Consider the following 20,175-nt stretch of genomic DNA (forward strand, 5'->3'; position numbering starts at 1 on the left):
AGAGATAGTAGAGATAGAGATAGATAGAGATGAGAGTTATAGTAGATAGGTAGGTAGGTAGATGTTCATGAACTCTTGCTTCAGCTTCAGTCCTTGGAACTGGGGAAAGTAGGCTCAACCACCAGGTGAAGGTAAGAATGCTGCACTGAAAAGTGGAATAAAAGAAATTATATTGACTGTACGAACACTTTCTGTGCCTTTAGAGCAGCGTTTCTCAACCTTGGCCACTTTAAGATGTGTGGACTTCAACTCCCAGAATTCTCCAGTCAAGGGTGAGAAACTCTGCTTTAGAGATTTAGAGGAAGGGGGAAAGCAGGGGGTTAAATAAATAGGGGAAAACTAAATAAAGTAACGTGGGTTAAACTTTGGCTAAACAAATATAGAAATTAAATTTGGGAGTTTACTGGCCAGGAGGGGGAAGTAATTTCAGTAGATTCCCCCACCCCCCCAGACCGTGAGGTTTTCGACATATTCTTTCGTTTCTTGAGATAATCCCCTGTACAGATTTTGTTAAGTAATGAGCATCTCTACTTCAGATCTGAGTTTCTGTGCCACGACTGTGTGGAAGACGGTCTCTTTCTAATACAACCACTTCTCTGCAGCTTGACCCTGAGGGGCTCACAGCACAACATGCAGGGTAACTTAACATGTTTACGTCTATCCCATCGCGGACGGCCTACAGGCCCCGCACGCGAAGATGGCGGCCCGCCGCAGGCACGCACCGGCCCGCCGGCTCCGGCTCCGCCTCCCCGGCCCCGCGGCCGCCAGAGGCCTCCCCTGCAGGGCTCCGCCCGCCCGGCCTCTGCGGGACCGCGGCTCCCTCGGGCTCCAGCGGCGGCTCCCGGCGCCTCCCGCCGGGGGGCACCGCCCGCAGGCCCGGTCCTCCGGGGGTCCCACCCAGGGCCGGAGTCGGGCGGCGGCCCCCCGGGAGGCCAGGCGGGGCGCGGCGGCCCAGGGCGCCCTGGCTTCCGGTCCGGCGCGCCACTTCCGCCGGCTCCAAGATGGCGGACGGCGGCGAGGGCGAGGGCGAGGCGTCGGTGCGGCGGCGGCGGGGGAGCGGACGCGGAGCGGGGCCGGAGAGCCGGGCGGCGGGTAGGTGTCCGCCTCGCGCTGAGCCGGAGGAGCGGGAGGGCACGGGCCGGGGCCCCCGCCGTCTCCCGCGGCGGCTGCAGCGTCCCCCGGGGTCTGCCCCCCACCGGACGCGCCCCGACTCCGGCCCCGCGGAGGGCCGCGCGACGGGCTCGGCTTGCCTGCGCGGGCGGCGCCGGCTGCACTTCCCGCGGGGCGCTGGCCGAGGCTCCCGGGGTCGCAGCCCGTGAAGCGGCAGGCGCGCCGCCCCTCGTCCGAAACTTCCGGGTGCTCTTCAGGGCAGCCCCAGGTAGAGCCGATTGCGGTAGTCGAGCCGCGAGGCCTGAGGAAAATCCACTGGCGGGGTGACGGGCGGGAGTGGCCAGGCATCTTCTGTAGCCGGATACGTATCTGAGCTGTCAGCCGAGCTGTTAGTGCCGACTGGACTCAGTATTCAGTTACTTCACTAACTCCTTCCAGCAGAATTTGACACCAAATAACAGTTGTATCTGATACTGTATTTAGTTATTACATTTATTTGCTGCCCAACTCCCAGCAACTCTGGGTGGTTTACAAAAAGTAAAAAAAAAATAAAACAAGAAAAGAGCATAAAACAAGAATGAGCAAAGATGGCAGAGATATCTAACCCAGATGGGAGCAAGAAAAAGAAGGCAAGGGACATCCCTCAGCCCACCAGCGGCCTGGGCGAAGAGCCAGGTCTTCAGGGCCCTTTGCGCCACCGCAGGGGGGGCTGTTGGAATCTGAGCCCCATTCCAGAGGGCAGGCGCTGCTACAAAGAAGGTGCACTTCTGGGGTCTCAAAACATGGCATTGTTTAATTGGAGGGTGCCAACCCTGCCAGATAAGATCAGTCGAGCAGATTCATTTATAGAGAGGGCCAGTTTGGTCTAGTGGTTAAGGCAACGGGCTAGAGACCAGGAGACCATGAGTTCTAGTCCTGCCTTAGGCCTGAAAGCCGGCTGGGCCAGTCCCTTCCTCTCAGCCCAGCCCAGCCCAGCCCACCTCACAGGGTGGCTGTTGTGGGGAAAATAGGAGGAGGAAGGAGTATTTAGTATGTTTGCCACCTTGAGTTATTTATAAAAAATAATAAAGGGGTAGAAAATTAAATAAATAAATAAATATCTGTATATTACTATATATATATATCTTATCAAATATATATGTTTACATTTCCAAACAGTATTGGTTTGGTTTCTTTATGGCTGAACAATTTTTGAGGTATCAGTTTGTAGAATTCAGGCAGAATATTTCTGTAGGATTAATTTTTATGGTATTGAGGTATTTTAAATCTCAGGAATTTTACAATCATTGTATGTAATTTCATATGCACAGCCTGAATTGAACTGACTCTCACAGCTTTTATGAAGACAGGTGTGCTGCTCTGATGTTAAGTGAATCCTAAGAAGATTGAGTAGGGTTTTTTTCACTGCATTGTATCACGGAAACTAAACTAGCTGGAAGAATAGAATTGTACACTGAGAACATCTAATGATTTGCTGGCATTGTTTGCCGTTTTATATATTTACTCAGTTTCAAGAAATGATGGAAATTTCTTGATAGAAATACTTTACAGCTTTGGATTAGTGATAATTAGTGGTTAGAAAAGGGATGTTGGAGGGCTTTGGAAGAGGCTTCTTTTTGTGGTTCCATCCTTTTCTTCAGACAAGGTTCCTCTGCTTCCTGGCACAGCCGTGCTGAGTCTTCCTGTGCTCTGGAATCTTGCTGTGTGCTCAGATGATGGCAGGCAGAATTGCTGCTAATGGGCACGCAAGAAAGAGCCATGTAGCCTTGAAAAGAATCTGTTCAGGTTTGCTGCATCATCACAAAGAATGAAAAGGACAAAGTGCTTTGCTTCATTTGTTAATGTTAGACTTCAGCTAGAGCATTTTACAGAATAACAGTGGTTTTATTTACAGTTCCAGGTTCAAACATGGAGAAAAAGGAGAAGCCTCTTCTCAGGCTTAACATTCATTCTGCATTCTGGATATTGGCATCGATAGCTATTACATACTATGTTGAATTTTTTAAAACTGTTAAGGACATTATTCAAAAAGAAAGGTAAAGATCTGTTTCTATACAAATAAAAGTTGTTACTTTATTTTAACAAAATATGGTCAGCTTACGTTTTATTATAAAGTTAATTATTAAAATTGTGTGAAGGAGAATTGGCCTGCATGTGCAGGTCCTGCCACCCCTCAAGTACATTACTCATGTCTTCCAGTTTGAGAAAATAAATTGCTTATTCTAAAATCATTTGAATGATAAGTCACGATTCCTATCTATGTCTAGATTACAAAGGTTGCAAAGAGGACAGTAACTTAAGTAGTTTGATAGGGAGGCTTAATCAAGAAGACTCATTCAAACGGAAGAGACTCATTCAGAGGAAAAGATGCAGAGCCCCCTGAGTTGGCCTCAGCTCCTGATAACTCTCTGGGCATGCTTATCCAGTTTTCTTGGCTATGATAGAGATGTGGTTACCTTTGTCTTCTTTGGGAATTTTTTTCTTTTAATTCCCCAGTCTAGCCTACAATCCTGGGATTTTCTGGTGATTTCCCATTCATGTGCTAACTGGATATGACTGTTTAGATATTTGTGTGTGTCTTATAATCAGCCAATGTCGTTAATGCTGCCGTCTGCTGTGGCACATAGTATAAAGCAGATTTAGTCAGAATGCTCTAATTTTCATTAAAATAGCACAGTGAGCTTAATACCAAGAAAGCAGGTAGATACATGTGAAGTCATCAGGAATATCAGTGAGACCCAATCATGGTAGTGGGTGATGGTAGTAACATGAGTAGGTTTTAGTCAGCAGAAGGTATGGATCTGGACCAAAACCTTTTCCTCAGATCCTCAGGACTGAAGGAGTGTGTTTTGCACAGTTTTGGGTTCAACTCCTGTCCTTTATGTTTATAACCGGTTTCCTCTTTGCTCAGATCTGCTATATCACCTCAGATTCTCAATTCATCAACCTTTGATTTTGCAATTTCATAGAAACACCACTTTTCAGTTCTACTATGTAAAAAGTATAGTAGAATTTAATTTGAAGTTATGTTCATAATCATACCCAAGCTATGTTCATTTTTATAAATCCTTTAAAGAAAAGTCTTAAAATCCAATTTAAAATGAAAAAAAAATTAAACATTTTTATCTGTTCTCCAAAACTGTTCTTTTATTTAATACCTAACAGTTGGTTAAAGAGATGTTTGGACCCTCAGGTGATTCATATTTTCAATATTTAGAGGATGCTCATTGCCCTATCAGGAATCCTCATCACCTTAGAAGTAATTTCACCTTTTGAAATTTTTGTCTAGAAAGATATAACAATCTTTGTCAAGGCATTCATAATTCGTCTTTCAGCCATAATTATATTCTTTTTCTGCCAGACTTTCAGATCAACTTTATTATTTTATTTATCTCTCACTTCTATGGTGACTTATATTGTGAAGGCCAGATTCCTTTTGTCCAGAAAAGGAGTCTTGAATGTAGCACAGGCAATTACTGATATTTTCAAAACTCTTGGCAGCTCTGAGTTAACCTATCTGTTCTCATAATAGATTGTGGAAACACTGTACCTTGATTTCAACAAAGCATTTGACAAAATACCCCATAACATTTCAATTGCTAAGCTAGCTAAATATGGGCTGAATGGTATGACAGTTCAGTGGCTTAAAAATGGTACTCAATAAATTGGTGGAGAGACTGACTGGGCTGCCACAAGATTCAGTCTTGGGGCCTTTGTTCTTCAGTATTTTTATTTATCATTTTGATGAAAAGGTGAAGGAAATGCCTTTTTAAAAACATGTATCTGTTGTCAAGAACATTGGATAATAAATTCACATAGAATTATTTCTTTTTTAAAACTTTTTTATTTATTTATTTGTTTATTTATTTTCCACATTTCTATTACTGCCCATCTTTCCCAAAAGGGAGACTCTGGGCGGTTTACAGTCAAATCAAAATTAAAAGCATATAAATTACAATATAACAGACCAACAGAGATCTATGGTACTAGCCACCCCCAAGAAGAACTGGTGCCCCTCCTACCCTAGGTGAGGAAGCAGAACCAGGTTTTCAAGTTCTGGAAGGCTGGGAGTGAAGGGGCCTGTCTCACCTCCAGGGGCAGAATGTTCCAGAGGGCGGGTGCTACTACAGGGAAGCCTGCCTCCTGGACCCCGCCAGGTGGAATTTCCTTACCAGCGGGGTTCATAGGATGCCCTCTCTGCATGGCTGGGTGGGACAGGTCAATGTTAAGGGGATGAGACGGTTCCTCAGGTAACCTGGTCCCATGCCATGTAGGGCTTTAAAGGTCATAACACCTTGAATTGGATCTGGAAGCAAACTGGTACCCACTGCAGCTTGCGCAGCAGCGGTGTCATATGTGCCGATCTTGGAGCACCAATAACTGCTTGCGTGGCCGCATTCTGCACCAGTGGAAGCTTCTGGATACTCTTCAAGGGTAGCCCCATGTAGAGGGCATTGCTGTAGTCTATGTGGGAGGTGACAAGGGCATGAGTGACTGTTCAGAGGGCTTCTCAATCCAGGAAAGGGCGTAACTGGCGCACAACACGGAGTTGCGCAAAAGTTCTTCTGGCCATGACTGCCACCTGCTCTTCGAGGAGTCGTGAGTCCAGAGGGACACCCAAGTTATGCACCAGGCCTGAATGGGGCAGTGCAACCCCATCCAGAACTAAAGATGATAACTTCCCGGATACAGAGGAGCCATCAACCCACAGCCACTCCGTCTTACCAGGGTTCGGCTGAAGCCTGTTGTTCCCCATCCAGACACCCACAGCCCCCAGGCACTGAGAGAGGGCAGCTACCGCATCACTTACCTCACCTGGGGCGGAGATATATAGCTGAGTGCCATCGGCATATTGATGATACCTCATCCCATGGTGACGGATGATCTCACCCAGCGGCATGTAGAACTTGAATAGGAGAGGAGAGAGGACCAAACCCTGCAGCACCCCACAATGGAGGGGTTGAGGGTCGGATCTCTCCTATCACCACCGATTGGGACCGGCCCTGGAGGAGGGAGGTGAACCAGCATAAGACTACGCCACCCATCCCCAACTCCCTGAGCTGACCAAAAGGATACCATGGTCGATGGTATCAAAAGCCGCTGAGAGGTCAAGAACAGCCAGGATGGATGCACTTCCTGCATCCTGCTCTCGCCAGAGATCATCCATAAGTGCGACCAATGCAGTCTCTGTCCCATATCTTGGCCTGGAACCTGACTGAAAGGGATCTAGATAATCTGTTTCTTCCAGAATCCTCTGGAGCTGCAACACAACCACTTTCTCAACCACCTTTCCCAAAAAGGGAAGGTGGGAGACAGGGCGAAAATTGCCCAATATAGTAGGTCCAGGGATGGCTTCTTGAGGAGGGGGTATACCAGGGCCTCCTTAAAGGCAGCTGGAAACACCCCTTCCCTCAAGGATGTATTAACCATTGCCTGGACCCAACCGCAAGTCACTTCCCAGGCTGATTTTACCAATATTCAAGGTGGCATGTGGTTGCATTTGTAGTCTGGAGGATCCTGTCCACTTCCTCAGTATACCCCCTCGTCAAGAAGCCATCCCTGGCCCCTACTATATTGGACAATTTTCGCCCTGTCTCCCACCTTCCCTTTTTGCGTTGCAGCTCCAGAGGGTTCTGGAGGAAACGGATTATCTAGTCCCCTTTCAGTCAGGTTCCAGGCCGAGATATGGGACAGAGACTGCATTGGTTGCACTTATGGATGATCTCTGGCGAGAGCGGGATGGAGGGAGTGCATCCATCTTGGCTCTTCTTGACCTCTCAGCGGCTTTTGATACCATCGACCACGGTATCCTTTTGGGTCAGCTCAGGGAGTTGGGGATAGGTGGCATAGTCTTATGCTGGTTCACCTCCCTCCTCCCGGGCCGGTCCCAATTGGTGGCGATAGAGATCTGGCCCTCGACCCCTCCATTGTGGGGTGCCGCAGGGTTTGGTCCTCTCTCCTCTCCTATTTAACATCTACATGAAACCGCTGGGTGAGATCATCCGTCACCATGGGATGAGGTATCATCAATATGCCGATGACACTCAGTTACATATTTCCATCCTAGGTGAAGTAAGTGATGCGGTCTCCACCCTTTCCAGGTGCCTGGGAGCTGTGGGTGTCTGGATGGGGAACAACAGGCTTCAACTGAACCCTGGTAAGACAGAGTGGCTGTGGATTGATGGCCCCTCGGGTTCCAGGAAGTTGTCATCTTTGGTTCTGGATGGGTTGGCACTCGGGGTCCTCCTGGACTCGCGACTCCTTGAAGAGCAGCTGGCAGTTGCAGCCAGGAGGGCCTTTGCACATCTTCAGGTGGTGCGCCAGCTACACCCATTCCTGGACCGAGATGCCCTCCGAACAGTCACTCATGCCCTTGTCATCTCCCATATAGACGATTGCAATGCACTCTACATGGGGCTACCCTTGAAGAGTATTCAGAAGCTTCAGCTGGTCCAGAATGTGGCTGCGCGGACAGTTTCCAGTGCTGTAAAATCAGCCCATGTGACACCACTGTTATGCGAGCTGCATTGGGTACCAGTTTGCTTCCGGGTCCAATTCAAGGTGTTGGTTATGACCTTTAAAACCCTACATGGCATGGGACCAGGGTATCTGAGGGACTGTCTCGTCCTCATAACATCGACCCGCCCCACCTGGTCAGGCAGGGAGGGCATGCTACGGACCCCATCAGTGAAGGAATTTCACCTAGCGGGATCCAGGAGGTGAGCCTTCTGTGCAGTGGCGCCCGCCCTTTGGAGTATCTTGCCCCCAGAGTTGAGACGAGTCTCCTCGCTCTCGGACTTCCGGAAGAAACTGAAGACCTGGTTCTGCCGCCTTGCTTGGGAAGGGGAGAGCGATAGCTCCACCTGGGGATGGCTAGTGCCATAGCACCTCTTAGTGATTGTGTTCCATCTCCACTTGGATTTTTCATTTATTTTATTTATATCTTAATGGTAATTTAGATGGCTATGTTTTTAGTGTTATTCTACTGTAAACCGCCCAGAGTCCCCCATTGGGGGAGATGGGTGGTGACATAAATTTAATACTAAATAAATAAATAAATATATGAAAAAACTATGTTGAACTGAAAGAAAATTTTAAAATCCTATACTGTAGTGAACTACCTGGATGACAATACCAGTTGTAACATTTTTATCCTGTTTTGTGTTTTTATCCTTATTTTTAATGTGTTTTATTTTAAACTCTGTGACAGAAGTGCAGTTGGTCCAAAGTTGATTTGGAAGTGGAGAGTTGACAAATTTCATTCAGCCAATATTTAGAGTCTGGGAGAACTGCAGGGACTTATCCAGGCACTTTTCCATGAGTATGCTTTTCAGCCACAGTCCTAGCAGATATTTCTAAAGTTCTTCATATCTCCAGCATACAAATAATGAGAACCAACTCTTTTTAGACATTCTCTGAGGGGTCCAATAGACCCTAATTTCTTTCTGAAGCAACCAAGTTTTAAAACATAACAATCCAGGAAGTATTAAAATACTCCAAGATGGAGGAAATTCTTACTGAATTTTCAGATGACAAAAACTAGGTGGAATAGCTGATGAAACAGAAATAAACAGAAATAAAGTTCAAAACAGTATTGATGGACTGAAAATAACAATGAGATTTAATATTGACAAATACAAAGTTCTTCACTAAAGAAACTGTCAGTCTTCATCTCACAGACAGGACAGCACCACTGAAGCTCATAAGAAATCCAATAACTTCTGGTAAATAATATTTAATGAAGAAAATTAGCCATACTCAAGGATTTAGTGGCTGTTGCGCTTCAAGTACAAACTGTATATATAGAAATAGTACTATCAGTAATATTACCAATTATCAAAAATGGCTGGTTTACTAATAAATACCCTACTACTGTATACTATGATCAGTACAGAATATCATTGTAAAATATCTCAAAATCTCTGCCGTAGTAACACATATTGCAACATCCTCTGATTAGAAGAAAATACTGCCTTTTACAAAACAGATCACACATTTCCAATGATTCCTTGACATCTGGACAAATACCACATTTCTAATTTCTCAATATTGTTTTATTTTATTTTATATTTTATATTCTTTTATATCTCCAATGTTCAGTACAACCATTAATCCTGATAAAATGGATTCCAAAGCTTTGATAAATAGTTCAACATTACAATAACATCTTTAACATTTACAGATTTTCCTATATAACCCTGCTTATATGTGGGCCAGTTTGGTGTAGTGGTAAAGGCATCAGGCTAGAAATGAGACTGTGAGTTCTAGTCCCGCCATAAGCACAAAGCCAACTGGGTGACCTTGGGCCAGTCACACGCACTCAGCCCTAGGAAGCAGGCAATGTCAAACCACTTCCGAAATCTTGCTAATTAAAATGCAGGGACTTGCCCAGGCAGTCACCAGGAGTCAAAAACTGACTTGAAGGCGCACAAACACGCTGCTTATGTCCATGGATACTCTATCACAAAAAGATAGCAAATGATCACACTATCATATCCTGTGGGTCAGTGAACCCTCAAATTTTTTATATCTCCAGCATAGAAAATCTGATGTCTGTCCTTTTAAATACATTATTTGGGGAGTCTAGTATACCCTAAATGCAATTTTTTGTAATAAATTTTATTAAGTTTAAGGAGAAAAGTAAAAACTACAAGAAAATAACAAACTACAAAAGAAAAAAAATCTACAAAAAGTGCAAAAACAATTTTTTTTTTTCAATTTTACAAAAAGATGTGGCTGCTGACTTTAAACAGCAAGGATATACAGCAATTTCAACTATCATTCTCTTACTCTATGTTAGACCCCAAACACCACATTATAAATCAATCCACTTTAACACTTAATAAAAATCACTAAGTACAGTTACTCCTCCCCCTTCTATTAAAATAAAAAGATAAAATTTCAAATATCTTAATCCTCTTTTTCCCATCCAAAAAATAAAACATACAATTAAACCATTCCTACCACTACTCTATACATTGGTCTAGTGGTTAAGGTGCTGAGCTAGAAACCAGGAGACTGTGAGTTCTAGTCCCGCCATAGGCATGAAAGCTGGCTGGGTGCCCTTGGGCCAGTCCCTGTCTCTCAGTCCAGCCCACATCACAGGGTGGCTGTTGTGGGAAAAGAGGAGGAGGAAGGAATATTAGGGATGTTCCCCTCCTTGAGTTATTTATAAAAAAAATAATAAAGGTGAGATAAAAATAATAAGAATCAAATTAAGTTGTCTGCTATTATAGTTAATGATGATAACCTGACCAACATTCTTTAACCCTAATACAACAATTTTAATAACTTCAATCTTAATAAACTCATGAAAAACCAATTCAAAACATTAAATCCAAACTTTTAAAGGCAAATAACATCAGTTAAATCCTTAAAGCGAGCCAGATGAAATTCTTTCAACCCGTATCCCACTTCATAATAAACCAAAGCAGTTACGTATCTCCACAGTATGCTCAGAACTTTCCTTTTAGAACAATCAGCCAGGCCAGCTGCCCCCCACCCAGCCCTCAGCAACTCCCGATTCTTCTCCTGGCGTTCCCCCAGGAGATCAATCGCTTGCAGGTCACTCTCTCCCTTGGTTTTCTCCAAGTCCTTTGCGCAATTCTCCTCCAGCATCTCGCTAGTAATTCCTCTCAAGTCTTGGAAAAGTCATTTCTGTCACTCCTAAATTCTTCAGTTTCATCCACCACATCCCCAACCTGAAGACAGATTTTAGATCTTACAGTGTCCTGGATGTCTTGCATAAAAGCACAATAAAAATCAGAGGAAATCGGCTTGAAATCCTGGTGAAGTTCAGAAAGGATCTGTCTAAAATCCTCCACGTCTCACCCAGTAAATTCCCCTTGAACTTAATCAGCGAAAAGCAAAAGTTGGCAGCTTGTTTATGTGAAGCGGGAACGAGATAACAGACAGTTCTCAAGGGAAAGTGGACAGGAAACTGATCAGCCAATTCAATGTGTGGAAAAAAGTTGGTATCTTCAAATTTAACACAAAAGTATTAACAGGAAACTGAAGGCAAAAGGAGAAGGGGACAGCAGAGGATGAGATGGTTAGATAGCATCACCGATGCAATGTTACTCCGGGAGACAGTGGAGGACAGGAAGGCCTGGCGTGCTTTGGTCCATGGGGTCACGAAGAGTCGGACACAACTTAATGACTGAACAACAAACAACTAACAGGAAAACAATTGTTTAGTCTCAGTCTTAATTTCCTTTAGAAGAAAAATGAATTCCAAAACTTAAAAAAAAAAAAAAGGTTTTTCTTTTATTAAGAAGTGATCCCAGAAATAACTTTAGGCGCCAAGAGAACCAGCTTTTCTCACTGTAGAAAGCCTCTCTTGGGGTACCTGTGCTTAAAAAAACCCTGCAAATTGGTGGTTAAGGAGTGGGGTGGCCGGACTTAAGTGTCCCTGTAAGGCAACAGCACGGCTCGGAAAATGGTGAAATCCCATGCCTCCCAGCTGATCTTACCAGGCAAACGCGAAGCTCAGTTTGCAATCGTCTGGCTACAATCAGCCTTTCAGAGGACAAATGGGGTGATTCCTGGAATTCTCCTTGATTCGGAGAACGGTTTTGGGCTTCACAAACCCCACCCAAATGGGGTGGATTTTTCAGGCTCAGACCTGCCTGAGCCCGAAAAATCCACCGCGGTGCCAGTTTTGCCTGCCAAACCAGCAGGCGTAGCCATTCAGTCCACCATTCCCCTGGAAGCCTCCCTAAATACAATTTTTAATGAAACACTTCAATCTCAGATATGTTGATACCATTTTTAATGATACAAATCCATTGATGAAGCTTTATCAGAGATTCCAGTTCTTTAGTTCACATTTGAAATATCCCAAAAATGTCCACTTTAAAAATAATCTTGAGCTTTTAATGGAGATTATGTTACAGGTTTTAATTTTGTCATGGATTCTATCAAGTGAGACAGCAGCTCAGGTGCCTCTGAAGTGGCCAAAACATCTGGCCCATACTGATCCATTAGAACATGCTCAAACTGAAGATACCTCTGCTGTTGCAAACTGGGACGACCAAATTCAATTTTAAATCAGGAAAAATCCTCAAGACAGTCATTACATAACAGTTGATTTACAAACCTTGATCCCAGGTTCCACCCAAACTTTCCAATGGAACAATTTGCCACCAAATTTCAAAGCAGAATTTGTTAAATATTCATGAGCCTTGTTATGAAAACTCAATCTATGTCCCAATATGGCCCGAAGATTTCTCGCTGCACGCACTCCTAGAAATAAAACACCTTTTCTGCTCTATGTTCCAAGCACTTGCCATGATCACAAAGAAAATGGATAATAAATGGCAAATAAATTTCCTAAATAACTTAATCCAAAGGAAATACTTACTTGCTATTAACATAAGACCACCTCTAAGAACATAAATGAATATGCATTTTAATATTCTTTCCCCAGAAGCTTAAAGGAATTTTAACCCATTTATTAACATCCAATTCAACTTTTTCTAAAAGTTTCAACCTATTTTATTTCCAAATATTTAGAAATAGTCTTGGATATATAAAGCCTCATATTTAATATAATCAGTAGAAATCACAAAACCCAACCCTTTACATAGTTGTGTTGTTATGTTAGATAATACTGACATGCTGAAAGTTCCTTTGTCGCTCCAGGGACAATGAGCTTCTATACAATTGTTGCAAAAAGGCAAAGCTCCTGGCCCAGGTGGCTTTTCAGTGGAATAGGATAAGGCATTTGCAGGTTTGTTGGGTCCTATACTTCTGGAGGTGTGTGATGAATCTTTTGGGGTAAAGTGAATGCTATGCATCTGTCAAATGAAACTTTTGCTCATAAGCCTGGCATACATTCCAGTTTTAATTATAACTATACTTTTTAGGAAGACTATTCCTATCTATTTTACATCCATCGAAAGATTTAGATCACCCCCTAGAATCAAACGTATTCTTGCCATGCGTCTGTGAAATAATTCAGGATCATTTTATAGGCCCATAAAAATTAAAAAGAACTATATCAAATTCTAATATTCCCAAATTAATAATAATAAAATGCCCATATGGATCAATATATACTCGTGTTGCCACTACATTAATCTCTTTCCTAAGTAACAATATAACTCCAGCTGCATTAGTACTATTTCCACCTGAGCATCCAATTTCAGACCAAAAAAAAATCATCTCTAATAGGAGATTCTTGTATAAATATATCAGATTTATGTCTATTTAAATAGCCTTCTATATTAATATTTCTCATCCCTTTCACATTCAAACTCAATATCCTCAACCTAAGCATATAAAAGGATCAAAGAGAATATGCTTAGAGGTAGGATCCATACAAAACAAACCTTCAAAAATACTGAATATTGATATTGCCAATATATAGAGAGATAGATAATATATGAGTACAGAAAATTATTAAGAAATTAATATTAACAATGATCAAAAAGGCAATGACTGAACACAAAAAATACAGAACATACCTACCCCCCTGAATTAAACCAATAACAAAAAAACCCCTATTACTTCTATAGAGAACTAATTCACCACATCAGCCCCCTCTTCTATAGGAAAAAGAGGCTAAGGACAACTGAAACAAGCAGCTGCAAAATCATTTACCTTCTGCTGTCCTACTTAATTTCTGCCAGAGTTTTCACAGCCTAATTGGTTTCACCCCAATTCCCAGCATTGTAAGGAGACTTTCATTCCCATCCTAGTTTCTACAAGGCATGTGTACGCAAGCTCAACCACCCTCTTTTTGGATCGTGGGCAAACTAGCCTTATTGTTCTTGGATTATGATTATCTGCATTTATTTGAACTAATTAAACCTCCCCATTAGAGTTTTCTGAATAAATTCTCAATAAAATGGTTTGAACATGATGATTCTTATTTATACATGGTGCGAAATAAATCAATTCCTTTTAATAAGCTTGTGCAAGTGTGAATCACTTTGCAAATCTGCCAAACCCCACTGCCCTTGTTAGCATGTTAAGCAAACAGATACCCTGAAACACATCTGGAAAATTTCAGGTAAGAATTAGGGCCCCCAAATCTGTCTTTTTTCATAATTGTTGAGTTAAACACAATTAGAGTTCCAGCATCTTTTTATTTATAAACTAAAACTTTACATCTGCTCTATTGGGTATAAAAAGATAACTACAGGAACATATCCATGCTATTTTGTTGGCATGGATGGTTTGTTTGTTTATTTATTTATTTTATTTATCAAATTTGTCACCACCCATCTCCTCCGAACAGAGGGACTCTGGGCGGTGCCGTTGCCTTCTTGCGGGATGATTTTTAATCATTATTTTCTGGTCTAGTTATTCTTAAATTTAGTCTCATGAGTTGGAATTCCCTGAAGGTCCCCATCCAAATACCAACAAAGCCTAATCGTGTTTGGCTTCTGAGCCCAGACAAGGTTGTCCAAATGCTGCCACTTGTTAAGCTCAAGCCCTCCCACCCCCGCCGCCCCGCCGTGTCTTCAGTTGGGTGCCCATAGGTTAAAGAGCCCCGATGAGGACCTCTTCTTAACAGGGAACCAGTTAAGACCTGACGCACCATAACCTGGCTGCATATGCAGAAATCTGGTAAGGTCTGTGTTTGTCTCAGCCCACGTAAGAATTGTCCTGACTGGGATTAGCCTCCTGATTGAGCCAATGTTATGTAGCATTGATGTGTGATAAATGCAAGTTCAGCAAGCTTATCGTGGCACTTGCTCAGCTCCCCTTTTCTCTCTCTTGCAGTGGGTGGTTTGTTCTCGGCAGCTGCTTATTAGTTCTCAGTCTGTTGGTGGCCTTTTACTGCGTCATATACCTCGACTGCTATTGTGGAGTTGCAGACTATGAAACCAGCTATCCTGCTCTCATTCCCATCACAACCGCTAGCTTTATTGCTTCAGCAGTTTGGTAAGTTGACCACTCCTAGGACAAGCTGATATTAATGGCGAAATCTGACTTAAAGATAACAAGCAAAACCATTTGTGGGAGGAGACAGCAAAGTGGGCTTCACGTAATGCTGTACTATCCAGTTAGCTTTAGCTTTCCTGAAGTAATTCTTAAAGCTTGTGTAAAATTTAACATTGAGTTTGATGTAGTCCAGGGAGTTTCAGGGCCATTTATTTAGCTTCACCACCAGTTGTTGAGGATTTTGGTCCTGATGAAGCTCCAGATTTGTTAAAGGGAAAAATAAACTGGGGCCTCCTAAGCGAGTAACATATCCTTGTAAGAAGATAGATGGATTAAATTGGTATCTGTTATTTACCTGACCTTTAGAACAATGAGTTTGATGTCCTGTTTTCGTAAAACCAGTAAATTTTTCAAAATTGTGAAGATCTTATTGTTCCTTAAACTGTGGTTGGTATAAAGAAAAATATGTTTCCAGCATGGTAATATATTTTATTATTACATTTATATCGCATTGCAATCAAACTGACAATGGTTAACACAATATAGAAAAAATAGTTTAAAAATCCACAGTAGGAATAAAATCAGCCAAGTAACTCAAACCCTAAAACAGAGATGGCTCTAATAACACCCCCCTCCACTGGTTTCAGCATCCTCTGAATGCAGTCAGGGCCACACAGATTTCCATGGGGGAGCTGTTCAGAAGAACTGCTGCTACCAAGAAGCAGCCCCTCTTAACTAGACCCCCAAAAGTAGGGCAAAAGGAGCAGTTTCTCCCTAGATGATCCAGTAGGTTGGCCAGCTCTGCGGCCCTACAGGTGCCTTGGTGGTAAGCCATAAAGGTCTTTATAGCTCAAAGCCAGCCCTTTAAATTGCACCCAGAAGCAAGTTGCAGAGGGTTGAACGCACTCGGCCAGAATAATTTTTCTCCTTCACCCATTGGTGTTCTAGGCATTGTTTCTGCCATTTCATTTCTCATGGGTCCTCAGTAAACCAAGGGACCTGCCAGGCTCAGCCAGGAGGAGAATGAGGCCATTCAGAAGCAGCCTTGTCCTGCACTTGGCTCACCTCCCATTACTTGGGCAGGGTTGCCCTTGAGGTTGCCGGGGCATTTCCCAGGGGCCCTCTAGAAGCCGTACAGGCCCACGAGGCATCCATGGATACTTGTGGCAGACCATCCATAGTTCATAAAGTTTATTTCTGCAGTAAAGTATATTTTTAGTGTGTGCCACAATTAATGGATTATACCAGCTTTCCAGATTGGCATTGCTTTCAAAGTGTTTAAATTAATTGAAGGGATACTTGGTTCACTCTTTTCATCAAAAATAAAGAATGACTTTGCATTGTCCGATTGGCATTGCATTGCATTGGTTAATTGTACATGAAATTGGTGAGGGAAGAATACAGTTTTGTTCGCTCTTTTGAAAACATGCCATTTCATGTTGTTACAAGATTCAGCCTGGAGTGAAGGGTAGATGGAATTAGGTATAATAAAATTACACTTGCTCTGGCTGCTTAATAGTGTTGCTGTGAAATAGGCTAGATTGATTATAAATAACCAAGGGAAAAAGGAGTGTTAAATCATTGGTTTAAATTATATTTTAATCTATATTACATATATTTCCTAAATACCGGTGCAGTCTAACTCCTTGATGCATCTTATGAAGTAACCTTTTAATCTTCAAATGTATATTTATACTATCTAGAGAATAAACAAAATTTATGGATTGTTAGATACTTATAGCATACATACACATGTATATCCATTACAGTCCTGGCTTACCAACCACTTGTTCAGTGACTGTTTGACGTTACGGCAAGTCCTCGGAGTTGTGGCCATCGCAGCATCCCTGTGGTCACGTGATCGCAATTCAGGCACTTGGCAACCAGCTCGCATTTACAGCGGTCGCAGCATACTGCGGTCATGTGATCACTATTTGAGAGCTTCACAGATGGTTTCCGAGAAGTAAAGTCAATGAGGAAGTCATAAGTCACAGTCATGTGATGTTGCACTTAACAACCCACGGCAAGTCGTTTAACTGCTGCTGGCAACTGACATTGTAAGTTGACGCAGTCACATTATGCTGTGCTTAATGACTGCGATGCTTAGCAATGGAGTTGCAAGTGCCTATTGAGGTCGGTAAGTGAGGACTACCTGTATTTATCACAGAGTTCTATTTATAATTATGGATTTATTTAAATTTAGAATACTAGGAGAAATGTAAGGGGGTCAGGGAGAGTAAAAAACAGGGATAATATTTGTGTGTCTGGGTGTGAACATATATTTATTTATGAATAGATGACCAGAATAAGTTTCCAGATGAATGCTAGAGACTTTTTTTTTTAAGGAAAGACAGATTACGCATGAGTATGCTGTGTGTGGCGGCTTCTGGCGCTGCCACTGGTTCCCAGGGAGAGAACGCATTCCAGACTGACAAGCGGCTTCACAGCCTGGACTCTCTCGCTGGGATGGTTGAGAGCGTCAAGGCAGCTCTGCCCTAGAGCTCTCCCGGGGTATTTCCCCTTAGGTTAGTTGGGTAGCTGACAAGGTTTTGTCTCTGCGGTAAGGACAATAAAGAAACTAGAGCTGAAGACGTCGGCTCAGTGGTTCTTGGCCTGTTTCCCCTGACAATATGCTGCACGTGAAATACTAAACTGAAATTGATCATTCCTTTTTTTCCTCCCCAGTTTTAACATTTCCTTATGGCCCGTGTGGTCATTTCTTACGCCTCTGGTGCTCTTCACCCAGTTTATGGGTATAGTCATGCTTGTGTCCCTCTTGGGCTAAATCTTGCACGGTAAGACTATAGGGTCGCAGAACTGCATTTCTTTGAATGACCAAATCTCTCTTATTTTCATACTGTTGTAGACTTGGTACTTACATTCCAAGGCTGACCAAAGCAGAATAAAGTGGAACTGTTACTTCACATGGTTTGGAAGCTGTCTTTTGTGGAACTTACGCACCTTGCTGGCAGCTGCCTCACTCAGTTTGCAAGTATTATCAGTGTCGTGGCTGCTGGCAGCTAATTGATCTCAGCTGAACTTGAAAAAGCTAAGCAGAACTGGGCCTTGGCTGGTCCTTGAACAGGAGACCAGCAGGAAAACCAGGCGTGTTGAATTGACTCAGAAATGACAGGCAGCCCTGGGCTTAAGATGCTCTCTCTGCCTTTTATCTTCTACTCTTTGTACTTTCTCTATTTATAATGATTTTTATTTGTAAGCTGCCCAGAGTTACTTTTATAGTGAGATGGGCGGTGTATACATTTAAAAAATTAGAAGAGATATCCCTACACCTAGTTTCTGTTTTCTGAGTAAAGAACTTCACATTTCCAACTTCTAGCTATTCCCCTCAGTTTTATATCATCTGCAAATCTGATAATCATTCCTGCCTTTTCATCCAATACTGAGTAGCAGAAAACCTGAAACTTGTGGCCCCCTGTTTAATATCTCTCTCACATTGTCCAGCCTATACTTAACCTCCTTGCTTATCAGAATGTCATTGAGTACTTCATCAGATGCTTTGCTGACTTCAGTAAAGAGATTATCTGATGAGAATAAATGAGATACTGTTCTTAACAAATCCATGCTGATTTCTTTTCGTTGTTGCATTGTTTTCATGGTCTTTTGGCTGAATCTCTTCATGTTTCGCTTTAGGTTCTTCCGACTCTTGATGTCAGAGTGAATGGTCTGTAATTCCCTGGATTTGATCATTTTCCCCTTTCTGAAGTTTGGGGCACCGCTCGCTCTCCACCACTTCAACTTCAGATATAATACATAAGGGATCAGCTAGACCATCATCAGGTTCCTTCAGTACCATAGAAGGGAGCTCATCAGGCCCTGGAGTTTTAACTTACAAAGTATATGTTTCTGTCATTTTCAAACTTCCCTTTTGCTCCTCATTCTGTTTTTCACAGTTTCTTGTTGAGCAAAACTGAAGCATCTGCATTCTAAAAAAGATAACAAAAAGCTATGTTTAAACAAAATGCCATTCATTTGTTTGCAGGCTGAACTGCCAACTGGCAGGATTTGAAGATCAAACATGCAGGTAATAAAGTGTGGACAGTCTAAAATTTTATCTTCGATTTGAGCAAAGCAGTTGGACTAAAATACAGCTGTGGAATTAAGTAGCATTTTGTCATATTCTGTGAACTTTTTAAAAGTTTCAGGATACTTAAATCAGTACTACTGATTATATGCTGACATGGAAACAAAATTATTGCATTTGAATTGAAGAATTTGAATTCTTCATCTACATGTTTTATACAAAATGGTGAACATATTAAGTAGGGACTTAGTTACTCAGAATGCTTGAATCCCATCTCTGCCATAAATTTACTAGATGACCTTAGTTAAGTCAAACTCCACTTCAGTGTCCCCTGTATCTAGTGATCCTCAATATAATACTGATTTATAATCCAGGAATTTTATAAGGAATATGAAATACTTTGAATGCTTGAAAATGCTATTATAAACATTAAATGGTGGCAGGTTCCACTTGGAAGGAAAAGCAGTTTATAAATAAAATTATTTGCATGCATTTGGGATCTAACTGAAATTTTAAAAAAAAATTGGAGCTGCTGTTTAATGATTTATTCTGGTTTATTTTATGGATACCTAGACTTTCTTTCATCTAAACAGCAACCCAGCTGAGAGAGCATATATAACAAAACCACTTCAGTTCTTTGGCACAGTATTTAGTATATACTTTAGTATATAGTATAAGCTGTGGGGTCTTGGGTACTTGACTCTATTCCTCTGCCTATTCTGTGGCCCACCTTGAAGACTGATCTGGTTCCTCAGGATAGAGCTTTAGGAAGCCACCTTATTCCAAGGAAAGTCCTCTTTTGAGCTCAGTATTATTTCCACTGATACCTTCAGGCTGGAGTCTTCTGCAGCTTTATTTATTTTATTTATTTAATTAATTTCTATCCTGCCTTTATTATTTTTATAAATAACTCAAGGTGGGGAGCATCCCTATTACTTCTTCCTCCTCCTGTTTTCCCCACAACAGCCACCCTGTGAGGTGGTTTTGGCTGAGAGGAAGGGACTGGCCCAAGGTCACCCTGCCGGCTTTCGGGCCTGAGGCGGGACTAGAACTCTCAGTCTCCTGGTCTCTAGCCCAGCATCTTAACCACTAGACCAAACTGGATGTCAAGGAGTAAACTTAAAAATACT

General features: G+C 42.4%; 1 protein-coding gene across 1 annotated transcript; it reads left to right on the forward strand.

The window, feature by feature from the left end:
- The first annotated feature begins 1,001 nt into the window (after positions 1-1,001).
- TMEM128 (transmembrane protein 128) lies at positions 1,002-19,581 on the forward strand. The gene is made up of 5 exons (XM_063309910.1): positions 1,002-1,092; positions 3,005-3,146; positions 14,842-15,003; positions 17,689-17,798; positions 18,655-19,581. Exons 1-4 carry the CDS (start codon positions 1,002-1,004, stop codon positions 17,786-17,788), a joined length of 495 nt encoding a protein of 164 aa, XP_063165980.1. The 3' UTR covers positions 17,789-17,798; positions 18,655-19,581.
- Positions 19,582-20,175: the final 594 nt, after the last annotated feature.

Source organism: Candoia aspera, chromosome 8, assembly GCF_035149785.1.
Source record: "Candoia aspera isolate rCanAsp1 chromosome 8, rCanAsp1.hap2, whole genome shotgun sequence".
NCBI classification, from domain to species: domain Eukaryota; kingdom Metazoa; phylum Chordata; class Lepidosauria; order Squamata; family Boidae; genus Candoia; species Candoia aspera.